Below are 17356 nucleotides of genomic sequence, written 5' to 3'. Positions count from 1 at the left end.
TTTTTAATTTATTGGAATAACCACTTGGGAAGGATTCCAGCCCACGTACACTAGTGATAAGAGTAACTGTTCTTTTTTCCAGATTTTAAAATGTTGTTCCTACTTACAACTGACAGATCTAATCAGGAGATCCATAAGTTTGTTCATACATTTAGCAAATATTTGAAGGCTTACTCTGGGCCAGACACTGTGTTATTAGCAGAATTAGCATAGCTGAGTAATGCTCAGATCCAAGGTAATGAGCTCTGGCATAAGACTGAGGAGTTTTGTTTGTTTGTTTGTTTGTTTGTGTCACTTTATGGTGACTTTGTTTTCTCTTTCTTCCACCCCGTAAAAAAACACAAAAACAGCTAGTTATTCATTCCACCCTCCTTGCTGAGAAAGCCATGTGGTGCATCACATGGTCCCATCCAGCTCCACGGGTTATATAGCCAGTCCCTAGACAGAACACGGGTGGTGGTGTTGTAAAAAGTAATATCCAGGGCTACATCTGAGTAAAGAGGAGAGTTAGTTTCATTTGGTTTGTGCTTTCCTCCCGGGACAGAACTCTTACTGGAACTGGAACTGGAAGCAACTCACAACATTTGGGTAAATTAGATGAATCACTGCCACACCTGTAATTCAATAGCATGCCAGCCGTCAACATGCCCCTGGGGCTGAGAGGACTGGCCTCCAGCCACACACAAAATGGGGTCCAGTCTCTAAATAGAAAATTTTCCTTCTGTGCTCTGTGACCAACTGTCATTGCAATTACCATTTTGAATTTTAATTGTCTACTTCTCCCAATGAGTCCTACCCTTTAGGGAAAAACTGTTACTTATTTTTGCATCCCAGACCTTGCACATTATCTTAAACATGGTAAATGCCTGATAAATGTTTGCTGAATGAACTAGAGAGGCTTAATATTAACACTGAATATCGTTTGAGTGCACCAGAATTGCCCCACACATTTGATTAGAGGTGCACACAAGTGCACTAAGGTGGGGTGAATTGCAAAGCAAGAAAATGGAAAGGCCAGACAGGAGACGTGGACACATTCAGAACCTAGCTTTTAAAGTGTACTCACTATTGTGTTTTCCTCCTTACCTCAATCCCCCAAACTAGGAAACACGGATCTAAATGCCTTGTGCACTGCAAAATGGGGGTGAGTCGCTCAGCCTCCACTGTGATTGCCTATGCGATGAAGGAGTATGGCTGGAATCTGGACCGAGCCTATGACTACGTGAAGGAAAGACGAACAGTGACCAAGCCCAACCCCAGCTTCATGAGACAGCTGGAAGAGTACCAGGGGATCTTGCTGGCAAGGTGAGTCCTTCATTGACTTTCTCAGATTTTCCCTCCTTTATGCTCCCCTGGGCACAGTGAAATGTCCTTCTCTGCAGCTAGTTCTCACCTAATTTAAGTGTGTGATAGGATTTGGAAATTGAAACCTCTATCCATCTAGTTTTTTAAAATTAAGTACCAGTATTTAAGATTAGTATGGAAGATTAGGCATTTAATCTAAACTAAAGACATTAAACTAAAGGGTGGAAATACTGTTCCCTTATTTCAGATCTCAATTAGGTGCAGATTTTAATAAATACTTCTCAACATCTTCTAAGGCCAGATGCAGCTGCCTTATCAAAATGGGTACTGGTTGCTCCCAGGGTAGTGCTAGCTGAAATTCTTAGAAATTTTTTGGCCCTTTTTTTTTTTTTTTTTTCAGTGCTTGGTTTCACTGAACCTTCAACAGTAATTCTGGTCATGTGACAAATCTGTAGAATTGGGATATATATAACCCATTTGACGTATGAAGGGGCTTCCCAGAAATAGCTCTCTTGTTTTCTTTTTTAAGATCTTTTCATCTGATTTTATATATATATATGTTTTGCAGAAATGCAGAAAATTACAAAGGGGGAGAAATCATTTAGAAACTCAATAACCACAGACAGCAGTTAACATTATCTTACCTATTTCTCCAGGTCTTACTCTTATCACATATATTGATGGATTTTTTTTTTTTTTTTTCCCACAAAACCTGTTCTTCAGCCTTACTTCTTCACCCAGTATTAGGTCTTTTTTTTTTTTTTTTTTTTTTTAACTGTAGCAGCGTTTATTGAGCACTTACACTGCACTTAACTGCCACTGTTCCTTTTTTTCCCCTAGCTTTACTGAGATACAGTTGATGCACAACATTGCATAAGTTTAAGGTGTCCAATGTATTGATTTCATACATTTACATATTGCAAACTGATTAACACTGTAGCATTAGCTGACACCCCCATCCCCTGACATAACTGCCGTTTCTTTTTTGTGGTAAGACTATTTAAGATCTCTCTTAGCAACATTCAAGTATATGATTCAGTATTATTAGCTATAATTGCCATGCTGTACATTAAATCCCCAGAACTTTATAATCTCATAACTGGAAATTTGTACCCTTTTACCAACATCTCCCCATTTCCCTCAACAACCCCACCCACCCCCTGGTAACCACCACTCTACTCTGTTTCTCCGAGTTTGGCATTTTTAGGTTCCATGTATAAGAGATACCGTACAGTATTTGTCTTTCTCTGTCTACCCAGTACTAGGTCTTGAACGTCTTCCTGTATCAATAAGAACTGGCTGTTTCAACAATAATTTGGTAATTGGTTATAAAATGAGTAATTTCACTACATTATTTTTATTACCCCTTTGGTGGTGAAAGCCACCTTCAGCTGATCTCAGGAAAAAGATTCAGTTTACTCTCTTAGTAAACTGAATTCAAGGATCAACTTCCTGAGATGCCACATGCTGTAGTTCCGTGGAGTGCTATATTTTGCTTTGTTTTTCCATGTAGGCACATTCTAGGTGGTTTTGTTAGGGTGAAGGCACTGCTGCCTAGAAGCAGTCGGGGCTGATGCCAGAGTTTGACTCCAGTGAGTCTCATGACTTGGTCTCGACTCTTGAATCTGGGCTGTGTTTCCCCTGAACAAAATGGTAAATAGCCTTCCAGCCTAACCAGGCAAAGGGACCACCCTCCCACCGCCGAAGTATTGTGAAAATGTGGCCACACAGCATAGCATTACGGTTTCCACTAAAAAACCCCTCCCATTTACTCAGTACTTGGCATGATTTCATCTGAGCCATTCTCTTAGGAGGCTGGGAGGATACTGAAGTCTCCTCCACTTAAAAAGAATTTATAGGTCTTTGGGGCCAGATTTTGATGACATTTTTAGATTACATCAGAAGGTAGGACAGAGCAGTTCTTTTTGGCACAAGAAAGAGGCATCTGAGGGTTGGATGAGACACAAATACTGTATATTCCCAGACACACACATGACGGATATTAGGCAGTGTCCTCACGTGACCCGTTGAGAGGAAGGATACTGTGTGTCCTGCCAATTTCAGTATTTATTCTGGAATCCCAGGCAATCTGTTGGGTTGGGGTGTTTTTTTTTTTGTTTTTTCTTTTAGCGTATGTAGTTTTTCTTAGATGTTAAAGGTATTTCAGAAAAATCTTAGATGAGGATAAGAAGGGCAACATAAACCCACAAGTCACCCTGCCTCTTCCCTTTCCCTTTTGGTTCCATCCTGCCTTCCTGGTCTTGATTCACGGAGGGAGGGGCAAGCCCTGGGGAGTGAGAAAACCACAGAATTTGAGTCAGTAGATGTGGTTTCCGTTCCTGGTTCACCCCCTTGCTGCAACTTTGAGAAGTTAATTTACAGTTCTGATCCTCACCTGACCCCATCTATAAAATGAAAATCAGGAGACCTAGCTCACAGGGTTATTGTAAATAAAAGTGTGTATAATATATATTATGTACTCTTAAGGGTTATTCAGATATGGTTCTCATCAAGCCCCTCCTGCAAGGCTACCCAGAGAACACACATGCATGTGCCATTCTGTTCCTCCAGCCACTGCCTCCCGCCACCAACAGACACACTAACTGTGTTAGAAACTGGAAGGGAAGTGTCCTGGAATTTTCTGTATTGTGATGTTTCCTGAATTTTAAAAACTAAAATCTAGTGCTGGGGGTGTCACTTAGGCTGCTTTCAGCTGCGAGTAATAGAATATCTTCATCAACTGGGATTTCAGCAAGAAGCAGCACACTCAGATTATATGGGGAAGACTTTATAAAGGGACTGTTCACAAAGGTGTAGGACTGTAGTGGAATCAAGGAACTTATATCAGCAGAGCTGTTTGGTAATAGCTCCTGGGCCCAGAGAGGGATGGCGCAGTTACTACAACCTGGAAGGAGACTCCTGGAGAAAAGGCACCTTCAGAGAGGAGCAGTAGCCTTCAGTCAGGGGACACAGCCAGCCAGAGTGGCCCTGTGGGGAAGGAGCTACAGGACTAGAGGGCTGCCTTCACTCTCCTCCCTCCAGTCTCCTGCTGGGGCTCCCCATTAGCCAAACCCTGTGGAAGTCCGAAGACAAGGGGACCAGTGGAGGTGGTTCATACGTCAGTCTCCAGGGCAGAGGGCGGGGCAGAAAGGCTGAAGAGTGGATCTGCAGGAGCCAGCACCCAGCTATAGGTAGTTAAAAAGTTGGACCATTTACCTTCTTTTATAGCAAGAAGCACCAAAGTAGACTGTAATGGGCTCGGGGATGTAATCAGGGACTTTGGTGCTCTCATCTTCCTGCTCTACTTTCTGTTCTCCCTTCCTTAGTTAATAGCTTGGTCCTTGAATTTGCCTCATGATTGCCAGATATCTGCCACATTTCTAGACATCTACATGTAAATTCCACAGCATCTGGCTGAAAGGATGGGCATTTCAATTAGAGGAGAAGACTTTTCCCAGAAGCTCCCCAATAGACTGCCACCCACCCACCCCACCCCCACAGGACCACTGACCAGGACTGGGTCATATTCTTAAAACTAATCACTGGGTAGGAGAATAGAATTTCCTGGACTGGTTAAAACAAATTCACATTCACTCTCTGGTGCTAGGGAAGTGCCACATTCCCTGAAACTGGGGGGCAGTGAACAGTCAAACCAAATCAGGCCTCTGCCAGTAAGGAAAAAGAGTGGGAGTGCCTCTTGGGTATATAGCTGTTAGGGTCTGCAATCTATGATGTGTTGTCAAGAAACAGCACGTGTAGGCTACCTGCCAGACTGACTGCCGAGTAGATTGGGCCTCGCAGACTCTTGCCAGCCCTAGAGTATTGCTCCAGGGTCTGTCTGCTTAGAAGAGCAAAGAATGAGAAGCCCCAGATTCCTGTGACGGTCTGAAGCTCTGTCAAGCCTTGCAGCTTAAGTCACCAAGAGAGGAAAGTCCTTGGGAAAATCCCACTCATTGTATTTGCAAAGAAATTCCATTTCCTCTTCAGGTGCTTAGATACCTTGTATTTCATATCTTCTCCCAGAAAGCACATGGTGGTTTTCCCAAAGAGATAGAGCTCTGATCCTGGCATTGTCAAGCACCGTTGGTTGTCCAGAGTGGCACTGGGTGCTTAACTTGAGGTGGCAGCCCTCTGTTTGAGGGTATTAGCTTGGTACTTTGACCTCTTGGTAGAAGAGAAGTTTAACAAAGTGATTCTAGGTCCCTGTAGTGATTTATGAATTGGTTACAGTCTCTTAATCAGAATGTGAGAGGGTGGACCAAACAGTGACAGCCCCTCTGAAATACAAGGGACTTTTTGCATCTTTTAGTAGGTCTTTAAGCCTGAGGGAGGCTAATATTTAATAGTCTCCTTTAGACCTAAAAGTGAGGGTATCATAAAGGCACTGATACTGTTCATATCTAATTTTATTTTTTCTGTTTTTATAGCTGGGGGATGGGAGTGAGGGCAGGAGGAGGTGTGTGTGTGTGTGTGTGTGTGTGTGTGTTGAAACCCTCCATTAAACTACCAGCAACCCTGTTTGTTATTCTGGAGTTGGATCATTTAGATATCTGGCAGATTTATGTTCCATTAGACAAGTTCAGATTTCGTGCATCTGCGAGCTGGACCATGTGTCTGAGATATTAGGTTCCAGTATATAAGGGGCAAGGAAGAAAAACTGGGTGGTGGCCAGGGAGAGTTCATGACACATGTCCTCATAGATGTTAGTTTTGATTCTTTGAATGTCCCTGTCACCAGGGCCAGAGGAGACAGAGCTGTCTTTCACCCTGGCTTTGCTGGTGAAGACATTGAAGTCTAGTTAGCTGGTACACAATGGTCAGCCAGCAGCAGGAGGGAACCCGAGAATGAGAGGCCATGGATTCCTGGTCAGGTGACAGCCAATCACAAGTAAGGTTTAAAGGATTTTCTTAACAGCTTTTCAGTGAAATAATCTTAAAGTATTTAGGACCATGCACAGCGCAGAAAATGCTCAATTGTTGATGCTTCTTCTCTTCCTTCTCCTCTTCTCTACAGGCTGCCTAATGCCCTAAGAAGTAACCATAAATAGTCTGATTTTACTACAACTGATACTCCATTTTTAGCAGTATTTTCCTCTAAGTAATTTTCTCAGAGTTGGTACTTTACCAAACATAGAACAATAAGAAAGAAAGTGGAGGCAAGAGAATGGGACATCATATGCATCCTGTCATTTAGCTTTCCTTCTTGCTCATTTACTAAGTAAAAGGCCAAATTCTTACCCAGAATGGCCCAGTCATCTCATGTGTGTCAGTGTGTTTATGTGAATCCAAATTCAGGTCAGAGGCCACTCAAGGGAGACAAGAACCTGAGACTTGGTTGCATCATCCAGGCCACAAACCAACTCTGAAGTTCTTTTTGGCACTGGCTGCCTACCTGGAATAGGTCGGGGGAGTCAGCTGAATATAAACATAAACAGTTTAAAACAACAAATATGATCTAATGTCTTACACCTATTCCTACCAGTGACGGAGCATTAGAATAAACTGGCTTGAGAAAAGGCTTCATTGGGAGACAGTTTGGTGTTACCAAGTAAAACTAACGATGCACATATGCCTTGTGACCCACCTTTTTCCCTCTCCTATATTTAACACCTTTGTGAAACCAAAGTGTGCACCAGGCACAAGAATGTCCATGGCAGTGTTGTTCGTAATAGCTAAAACTGCTTATCAACAGGGCGGATGAATGATAAATTGTGGCATATTCACTACACTCTTATGAAATTACAGCTACACACATCGATGAGTCTTAAAACATGTTAGGCATAAAAAGTTGTACAAGAATACATACAGTATGATTTCATTTATGTAAAATTCAAAACATGCAAACTAAGCTATATATTGTTAGAACAAAACATGCGATGACACAATAAGGAAAAGGGAGGGAATGATAAGCACAAAATTCAGGTGATTGGTTACTAACGCCTGCACTGGGAGAAGGGGGAATCAGGAAGGGCCACATGGAATAGCAGTGCTTCACATGCTGTGGTAATGAGTATCACGACTATGGCAGAGAGCCGCCTACCACTCTCCCTGCAGGTTTTACTGCAAAAATGAAAAAGGAAGCAGAATCAGACTTATTTTTGGATTGGGATTTTTCTTTCTCCTTTACAAGAGGTGTCAGTTTAATTACAGAGCCCTGACCCAATATTTTCTGATGAATATCTTCCCCAAGAAGAGAAGGAAATCCCTGCTGGGTAAAGCAGCTATGATGTCAGCTACTTTCCCTGAGACTGGCACTGTTGGTGCCTATTAGCGTAACATCAGTCTCTCGTTCCCTCTCAATTTATTAGTGATTTACAGGCAGTTTTTTAAAAACATACTTTGGAGGGTTCTCGGGATCCTGAAAATTTCCCGTCTGCCTGTTGTCTGATGAGATAAGCTGTTCTTTACTATTAGGGTGAGAACAGCTACTCCCTGAGATATCTTCCCAGTGATTTGCATCACAGGACTTGTCCTGCCTTGGTGGGTGGTGGCTGAGAGGACTTGGTGCAGGTTTGAACCTCCTCATGATAGGTGAGGGATAGAAATTGGAGAACACAGTCCTATTTAGGTCAGGAAACAGAGTGTCTAGACAAAAAAGAAGAAGCTTTAAGGGGAGCACATTGGCACCCGTTGGTCACAAAGTACAGTTCGGGCCCACCTATCCCACCAGTCAGCTTGCCCCTCCCCACAGCCACTCACTCATTTGGGGTGTGTGATACGTTGTCTCCTCCTAGGGGTGGCTGGAGCTCGTGCAGCTTGGAAAGGGGGAAAACCCCACCTTACACCCAGCTACTTGATTATAGCTTGTCTTCATAAACAAATTGACCTGCGCCCTACCCAGAAAAGCCCCCTTCTGCTGGGCGGGCCTGAGTCAGAGAGAGCCCCACCCAAGCAGCAGGCAGGCAGAGGAGCTGAGAGCAGGTGCAGAGTTGAGCACAAACAGGGGTTCACATTAGTGCAGGCATGTGACTCGGCAGAGATTCACAGGCAGCCAAGGCAGGTATGGCCCTGAGCCCAGGGTAAGTTGTTCTGGGCTGTTTCCATTCCACCCTGCGGCGAGGTAGCTCTTCATCAGCTTGTAAGTCATGGAAACCATACCCCCAAATGCCACATTTAGCGACCTGTTCCCTGGGCAGGTGATCCTGCCCAGCCACAGGGCCACCTTTCTCTTTTTCATTGGAGCTTTGAGAACTGTGCTTCCTTGTTAGAGTGTGGTTTGAAATGAGATCTCATCAGACCTTCTCTCCATAAAATCAGCCAAAGGATGGATGTGTGCATATAGTCTTTTTGGCCCACCTGCTTTTCCAGGGGTCACTTTAGCTTGATGCTTTTTATCCACAGATCCTTATGAAAGGGCCTGTACTTTACGCTTATCCTCTTCCGTTCTGTTACCAACCTTTTTCTCCAGATTTACTAGCCTCATCTTTGCTTTCTCTTTTTTTTTGGCTGCGCTGCATGTCTTGCAGGATCTTAGTTCCCAAACCAGGGATTAAACCCGGGGCCATGGCAGTGAAAGCACTAAGCCCTAACCACTGGAACGCCAGGGAACTCCCTCATCCTTGCTTTCTAATTCAAGAAAGATTACCACGCTCCTCACACTTCCACATCAGTGATTAATCCTATATCAGCTCTTTATCCCAATTATGAGAACTTATAATGGGCTCCAATTGATTATTTCTCTTTGTATTACTTGGATGCTGTTTTGTTTTTTTTTTCCCCCAGTTAATATTAATCAAGCTCATTTTTTTAATTCAAAAATTATAGACATACTACAGAGTGTAGAATGTAAAGCCCTCCCCAAAAGTAAAAGCCCTGCCTTCCTTGAAAGAAACACTGTTACCAGTTTGGTGATGTTCCTCTAGATATTTTCCTATACTTGTTCTAGTATGGGAACTGACTATTCCAAGTGTGTTCAACATGCTTTTCACTTAATAGTGTACCTTGAACATCATTCCACTAAAATACTTGACTGGTTTTTTTTTTTAACTTTTTAAAAAATATTTATTTATTTATTTTGTCTGCACTGGGTCTTAGTTGTGGCACACGGGATCTTTTAGCTGCGGCATGAGGACACTCTTAGTTGCGGCATGTGGGATCTAATTCCCCGACCAGGGATCGAACCCAGGCCGCCTGCATTGGGAGTGTGGAGTCTTACCCGCTGGATCACCAGGGAAGTCCCCTTGACGGTTTTTAATAGCCTCATATAAGTGTATGGACTCTAATTTAAATAAATTTTTTTTGGTGTTGCAGTATTACAGTAAACATCCTTATATGTATAGCTTTGTGCACTTATGTAGTAGTATTTCTCCAAGTGAAAATTTTAAAGGGAGAGTTGCTGTTTAAAGGGTTAGATTTCGAGAGCTATTGCCGGATTTCATTCTTTAAAATTCTACAGTTCACACTCCTATCAACTGTGTGTTATGACAGGGCTAGTTTGACCAAACCATCATCAACACTGGCTGTTAACAACTATCTTAGCTCTTATAAGTCTGATAGTAAAAAAATCAGATCTCATATTCATTTGTTTTTGTTGTTATTTTGCTTTGTTTTTGTTGTTTGCTATTAGTGAAATTGAGCCTCTTTTCAACTGTTGATTACCTACTTCCATTGGGCATTAACAAAGCATCTTGCAGGTTAAGATTTAAGTTTATCTGGGAGCGGTTTCCTGGGAGGGTATTGATTGTTTTCACAAACCAGAGTAAGGCATTTCCTGTGTATGTCCTCCACAGCAAACAGCGGCATAACAAGCTCTGGCGATCTCATTCAGATAGTGACCTCTCGGACCACCACGAACCCATCTGCAAAGCAGGACTAGAACTCAACAAGAAGGAGATCACCACCTCAGCAGACCAGATTGCCGAGGTGAAGACCATGGAGGGTCACCCACCCATACCTCCCGTCTTCGTGGAACATGTCGTCCCACAGGATGAAAATCAGAAAGGCCTGTGTACCAAAGAAAGAATGATCTGCTTGGAGTTTACTTCTAGGGAATTTCATGCCGGACAGATTGAAGATGAATTAAACCTAAATGACATCAATGGATGCTCATCAGGGTGTTGTCTCAATGAATCAAAATTCCCTCTTGACAACTGCCATGCATCCAAAGCCTTAATACAACCTGGACAGGACCCAGAAATGGCCAACAAGTTCCCAGACTTAACAGTGGAAGATTTGGAGACAGACGCACTGAAAGCAGACATGAACGTCCACTTACTGCCCATGGAAGAATTGACATCCCGCCTGAAAGATCTCCCCATGTCCCCTGATGCTGACTCACCGAGCCCCCAACCCAGTTGCCAGGCTGAAGTCTCAGATTTCAGTACAGATCGCATTGACTTTTTTAGCGCGCTAGAAAAGTTTGTAGAGCTTTCCCAAGAAACCCGGTCCCGATCTTTTTCTCACTCAAGGATGGAGGAACTGGGTGGAGGAAGGAGCGAGAGCTGTCGACTGTCAGTGGTCGAAGTAGCCCCTTCCGAAGCGACAGCTGATGACCAGAGAAGCAGCTCTCTGAGTAATACTCCCCATGCATCTGAAGAATCTTCAATAGATGAGGAACAGTCAAAGGTAAAAACTGTCTTTATAGTTCTATGCCTAATGAAGTTCTCTTTAATGACAAAATATTTGGGACTCTGCTATGTTCACTCTATTTTTGATGTTGCTAAAGATTTAGGAAGGCGATGTGAGAGAGACAGTCTGGCGTGAAAATTTAGGGTTTAAATATTTTTCTAAATCAGTTGCCTTTCAAGGAATTTATCTTTCCAGGCTTTTGGTGTCATTGGAAGCACTTCTGAGAGGGGATGAGGGAAGAAGGGATTAGCCAAAACAAATGTCCTGCCTGACCAAGGAGAGGGTCCCCTCTGGACCTCCACAGTTCAGATCAAATCTCACCAACAGTGAGGTGCCAGGGACTGATCTGTTACCTGAGTGAGACGTGTGTCTCTCTGAGAGGATGGATTTGTTTGGGAAATTCTTTCTGCCTCAGAAAATTCAAAGACTAGACGTGTGTTAATAGTTGTTGGAGTAAGGCAACTGATTCCCATGCTGAGTTCTTGCTATTAATAATGTCTCTGAATGGTTCCTCATTGCAGACGCTGTGGTATTCAAGAATTGAGGGATGGTTTGGGGAAATGATTTGAGAGCAGACAGAATCCCAAGATTCGTCTCAGTGGCATGAGTTCTCATGAGCCATCTCAGACCAGGGAAAGAATTACTATATATCATCAACTCTAAGACTCACACTTATTCTCATTTTGACTTTTGAAATTGGGTTGCATCTTAAAAACAGTGGTATCTTATGTCAGTATAATACAGTAATTGGGAAGCAAGTGGGGACAGATTTACTCTAACATAAATGAAGTCATTTCACGATTTCAGTGGAGCTGACTAGATTCTTGACATCTCCTGATTGCTGTCTACTTATATTTACCACCTCGTTCACTCCTCATCTGTTCTCTCTCTTCTTAACTACCCCAGGGCAGTTGTTGCCTCTGCTTCTGTCTTCTCTCCCCAAAAGCTATGCCTCTATTTCGTTTCTACCGGGAAAATCAGAATGCCTGAGCTCTCCTTTGGACTAATGGATGTAGTGGCTCTGACAGAAATAGCTTTTCTGCAAAGTTCTGGTCATATGAGCACTCTCTCCACAGCCTATGCACACACTGGGCCCGCTGTGGCTTCTCTCCCAGCCTTGGCAAGTTTGCCTCTGCCTGATGTCCCAGCAGATTTCTCCCAAAGGCATAACTGATCTTGTTAGTTTGTACTAGCTCTGACTCTTTTTGAAGGAGAAAGACAAGAACAATTCCTAGGGAAATACTGTACCTTGAAGGTTTATAAAAATGTTAACAAAGTAGATTGATGGTCATAATGATGTTGCTTTAAGAGATGTCCAAGGACCATTTCTAAATTTTGAAATTCTTACTTTTTTACAGTAGGACTTGATTTTGCATTGGCCAGTTTTCTTTGGCCTTGTTCTAAATCCATCTGGGAATACGTAACTGGTGGAACACTAAAATGTCAGATTCGCAGTTTCTAAGTTTGCTCAGGCACGTGGCTGCATAAGCCAAGGAAGAAGCCATGTGAAACATAGGAACTGTGCAGTCAGATATAGAGTGCCCCCATGTGCTGGGATGCGGCTGCTGGGAGGAGCAGTGGGAGGATGTGGACAAAAGCTGTCAAGACAAAGGACAGAAGAGAGCAGTGAGGCTCCAAATCAGACATCCAGCTTCCTCTAACACTGGGCATATTTAAGGTGGCCACTGAGCCCTTCAATGGAACTCCTCCCCTTGAACCAAGTTAGGATCAAACTGGAAGGGGATAGGCTAGAGAGGAAAGGTTTCATTTACCCCAGTATGGCCTAAATCCTGAAGGCTCATGGTCTTAGGAAAATAAGGATTATAGGAGCCTCCAAGGCTACTTGCTGTTTACTTTTGGAGCAAGATACTGCATTAGAATCCTATCTGAGTCAACAGAACAAAAGTTTAGTAGACAGTGACACAACCTATGACTAATTTTGTATCTCTGCCTTTGATGAATCTGGTTTTTTCTTGTACAACAAAAACAGAATACAACCCCAGGCAGAGGACGGTCCCAGGCACTCCATGATTTGTGCCCTCAGAGAGCCAGAAGGTTCTCCTGGATCAGAGGATTAGTAAGCAAAAACTCTGGCATTTTCAATTAGATTACAGTTTGCCATAACCATCTCACTGTTTTCTCTTCTTAGGCAATCTCAGAACTGGTCAGCCCAGACATCTTCATGCAGTCTCACTCAGAAAATGCAATTTCAGTCAAAGAAATCGTCACTGAGATTGAATCCATCAGTCAAGGAGTTGGACAGATTCAAGTGAAAGGCGACATCCTATCCATTCCATGCCATACACCAAAGAAGCACATCGTCCATGAGCTGCCCCTTGAGAGGGTCCAAGCCACAGAGAACAAACCTGGAAATCTGGAGCAGAGTGAAGGTTCCTGCACAGCCCAGCCTGAACTAGCCAAAGACTCAGGGAAGTGGGAGCCAGAAGGGTGCCCAGTGGCACACTCATCCACCACAGAGTTGGAAGAAGAGGAACCAGCTGAGGGGGAACAAGAGCTCTGGGGCCCAGGGATGCCCCCGGGTGCCAAGTGGTACCCCGGGTCCGTGAGGCGAGCCACCTTGGAGTTTGAGGAGCGCTTGCGGCAGGAGCAAGAGCACCACGGTGCTGCCGCTGCTTGTACCTCGTCGTCCACTCGTAAGAATTCCAAGAATGATTCTTCTTCTGTGGCAGATCTAGCACCAAAAGGGAAGAGTGATGAAGCCACCCTAGAACATTCATTTGTCCCCAAGGAACCAGAGATGAGCAAGGGCAAAGGGAAATGCAGTGGGTCTGAGGCTGGCTCCCTACCCCATTCTGAGCAGCATGCCGTCGTTCCAGCACCCGAGCTGCTGGAGTCTCACCCGTTGCCAGCTCCTCAGAAGTGCCCAGGGTCAGGTCCCAGAACACAGCAGGAAGGAGTCCTGAAGGAGCAGAGGACTTCGGTCTCATGCCAGGGACCTGAGACACCAGCAGTCCCTCTGCCTCTTCCCAAGAAGATAGAAATCATTGAATACACCCACACAGTCACGACACCCGATCACGGGCCAGAGGGGGAAACAGCCACCAGTGAAAAGAGTGGGGAGCAAGGACTGAGGAAAGTGAAAGTGGAGGAGTCCATCACTGTCCTCTGTGCACTGGATGAAAATCTGAACCGGACACTGAGCCCCGACCAGGCTTCTCTGCACCACAGAGCGCTACCTCTGCCTCATTCTTCCTCTCCCGAGCATGAGCACGGCAGGCCCGCCCACCCAGCCCCCACCCTGAGCAGCCCTGAAGACTGGGGCAACAGCCCAGCAGCTGCCCTGGAGACAGCAGCGCCTTTTGTCCGTCACTCAACCCGCGTACTTGGTGCCAGCTTGGCTTACCTGCATCCCCAGACGGTGGTTCACCTGGAAGGCTTCACAGGGCAAAGCAGCACCACAGACAATGAGCCCTCTGCAGAGAAGGGCAGCTGGGAAGAAAGTCAGGAGGGCCCCCTCTCCAGGGGCAGTGAAGTGCCATATCAGGGCTCCCAGTTAAGTAGCGAAGACCTGTGTTTAATTAGCAAACTCGGTGACAGTGTTGGGGAGCAACAAGAAAAACTGGACCCATCACCTGTAGCCTGTCAGCTCCCACACAGCTCTAGTAGTGACGGTATAAAGGGTCTCAGTCATAGCCCCAGTGGGGTGAAGGAGCACGCTAAAGAAATCGAGTCCCAAGCGATTTCTCAGGTAGGGCTCCCCAAACCATCGCAAATGAGGCGTTCAGCTTCCCTCGCCAAGTTAGGTTACTTGGACCTCTGTAAAGACTGTTTACCGGAGAGGGGGCCTGTCTGCTCTGAGTCCCCTCATCTCAAACTGCTTCAGCCCTTCATCAGAACGGGCTCGGGAGTGGAGGCCCAGGAGCCCCCAGAAAACCCAGATGCTCCCCAGAACCTAGAGCCCACCAAGTATTTCATAGAGCAACTCAAAACAACAGAGTGTATCGCACAGAGCAAGCCAGTGCAGAGGCCCCTTGTACAGTATGCCAAAGAATTTGGTTCCAGTCAGCAGTGTTTGCTCCCCAGGGCAGGCCCTGAATTGACTAGTTCTGAAGGAGGCCTTCCTTTGGTACAGACCCAGGGACTGCAGGGTGCAGGCCCAGCTCCAGGGCTGGCTGTAGTGCCCCGTCAGCAGCATGGCAGAACTCACCCCCTAAGGAGACTGAAAAAAGCAAATGATAAAAAACGGACAACCAACCCCTTCTATAATACCATGTGATTCTGAGCCTATACATGTGACTTTCTGAAAGAAATGTTTGTGAAAGGGGCAGGTGTAATATGTAAGGAACATGCACTTTATTGGTTAATTTTATAATATTTTGGTCATTTTACTGTTCCTGGCGCATGCAGGGTTTGGTTTATTTCCTCTGTGTGTGTGAGAGAGAGAGAGAGTTTGATTTGGACGGCAAGACCATTTTATCATTTTTTATTTTTGGAAAATGCAAACCTCAAAAAATACTCATTTTCAAAGAACACCTTTATCAAAGGCAAGTTGCTGTTTTTCAATCTACTGCCACCTGCTCCTCATTTTGCCCCCTGAGGGAAGGCATGCTTGCTTGATTGAGGAAGGAAGCAGATGGGGAAGGTGGGGTTGAAGCTGGAAATTGGAAATGCTGCCCCAGGCCTGTGTGATGATGGTTAGGTCTCCAGACCTGATGCATTGGATTCACTGAAGGGGGCAGCCCAACGTCAGCATGCTCTCAGACTTGGTCCCCAGCCCCAGCCCCAGCCCCAGCCCCAGCCCCTTGGAGTTCCCGAAATGGGCAGGTTCTGCTTTGCTTTCAAAGAGGGTCTTCCAGAATTCATTTCTCCTGGTCTCCAGAGTGTATCATTACAAAAAGGCATGATAATGGCTGGCTTTGTAAACTTATCAAGCAAATACTTTTTTACCCCAAGCAAATAATTTTATTAAATTTAAAATGAACTCCAAAGGAAATCCAAGAGGTCCTCTCTAGAGGAAAGCAGAAGAGGAGGAGGTGAAATTGGGGGTGGAGAGGCCACCACCGCCCAATATCTACCAGGTGGATGGGCTCCACACAGGTGGTCATCCTACCCCACCCCCCCATGCCCTGGAAATGTGCCCTGCAGCATTCTCCCAACTAAAACACAATAGGGACAAGTTTGAAAAACAGCAATTAAAAGTCAGTGTGTTCTTGTAAAATGAATACATATGTAGGGTTTTAACCCTTTCGTTACTTGAATAATTCTGTGGGCCTTCTAAGTTTAATGGCCATATTTTTTCCAATTTATTTTCCTCCCTCATGCTGTTTCTCCCAGTGCTGCCTATTTTTTTTAATTTTGTAGGTATTTGAATTGTTACATTACATATGTATAACCTCCATTGAATGCAATGTTTTCTTTTTAATATTATCACTGTTAACACTTGACATAAGTTTTTTTTTTTTTCCTTTTCCTGGAAGATTTGTCATTTCTCTAGTTTATACACAGTACTTATGTACATAATGTTGTCACTTTCTTACATTGTTTTGTTGTTAATGTTGTACGTTGTAGGGTCTTTTTGATTTATCCATTTTAAGAAATAGTAAAGCTGCAACTGGAAAACATACGACACCACAGAAATAAGACTGATGGGTGTTGGTAGGAATCTGCAGAGCATATATTGATGGTGGTTTTTTTTTGAATGGAGACTTCTAATCACCAGCTCCTGCCAAATTATGCGTTAGTAACTTCCTCCTCAGAGAAACCCCTAAAGGCTCCCATTAGATCACAGTTTGACTGAAGGCTGATTTCTCTTTGAGACTGAAATCCCAGAATGTTGTTTGCCACTAGCTGAACCAGAGCCAGGGAGTATATGTGAGTGTTACTGCTGCCCAGGGTGGAAGCTCCTAATGGATTAGGCTGAAGGGCTGCAGGGAGGCCTCGGCCAAGGGCAGGCACCCTTAATGACCGCGTTTAGGATGCTGTTGCTTTGCTGCTGTTGTGGAGGGTCCGTGACACAGGAGCACCTGCCGTAAACAAGCCTGTTTCAGCTTCTTACAGAAAACATATTTAGCTTGGAATGGAACACCCACTGCAGCTCATCAAAACTGAAGAGGTTTGCAGATTTGCTTCCTGTTTGCTTTGGTGGTTGTCCACATTGCTGAGAGGTTGACCGAGCACAGACCTAAGATTCAGGTTTTGGGTTCATCACAGCACTGAGAGGAAAAAACAGATGCACAGACTGTCAAGGTGATGTCAGAGGCCAGAGTTCGATGAGGACAGGTGGTACCGTGACCCAAAGGTGGACTGAGGCCACTCGTAGGTGTTCAAGAGGAGCTGTGAATCCAGTTGCCGGGTGGAGGCCGTAGTTGGGTCTGACATCACTACCAGGAGGCAGATTGGACAGAAACCTCCTGCTCTAAGTGTTTTTATGGTGTAGTAATGATATGTGCCTGTGCTGTCCCTAAATAGTTTCCTTAAATGTTCAAATGTGTCATCCACACAGCTTTGTGACTCCAGGATATCTA

At 44.6% G+C, this 17356-nt stretch overlaps 1 protein-coding gene across 2 annotated transcripts in view; it reads left to right on the top strand.

Annotated features, from left to right (window-relative positions):
* Nucleotides 1-16112, top strand: part of SSH2 (slingshot protein phosphatase 2) — a 241281-nt gene extending 225169 nt beyond the window's left edge. For both annotated transcript variants that reach the window (XM_068530613.1, XM_068530612.1), the window contains 3 exons: nt 1105-1305; nt 10034-10868; nt 13021-16112. In XM_068530613.1, coding sequence (XP_068386714.1) covers nt 1105-1305; nt 10034-10868; nt 13021-15108 — 3124 coding nt within the window. In that variant the 3' untranslated portion in view covers nt 15109-16112. The remainder of the gene's footprint in view (nt 1-1104; nt 1306-10033; nt 10869-13020) is intronic.
* The last annotated feature ends 1244 nt before the right edge of the window (nt 16113-17356 follow it).

Source organism: Eschrichtius robustus, chromosome 20 (genome assembly GCF_028021215.1).
Source record: "Eschrichtius robustus isolate mEscRob2 chromosome 20, mEscRob2.pri, whole genome shotgun sequence".
In the NCBI taxonomy this organism is placed as follows: domain Eukaryota; kingdom Metazoa; phylum Chordata; class Mammalia; order Artiodactyla; family Eschrichtiidae; genus Eschrichtius; species Eschrichtius robustus.
Note: the sequence above shows the minus strand (reverse complement) of the source record. Positions and strands in the feature narration are given on the sequence as shown.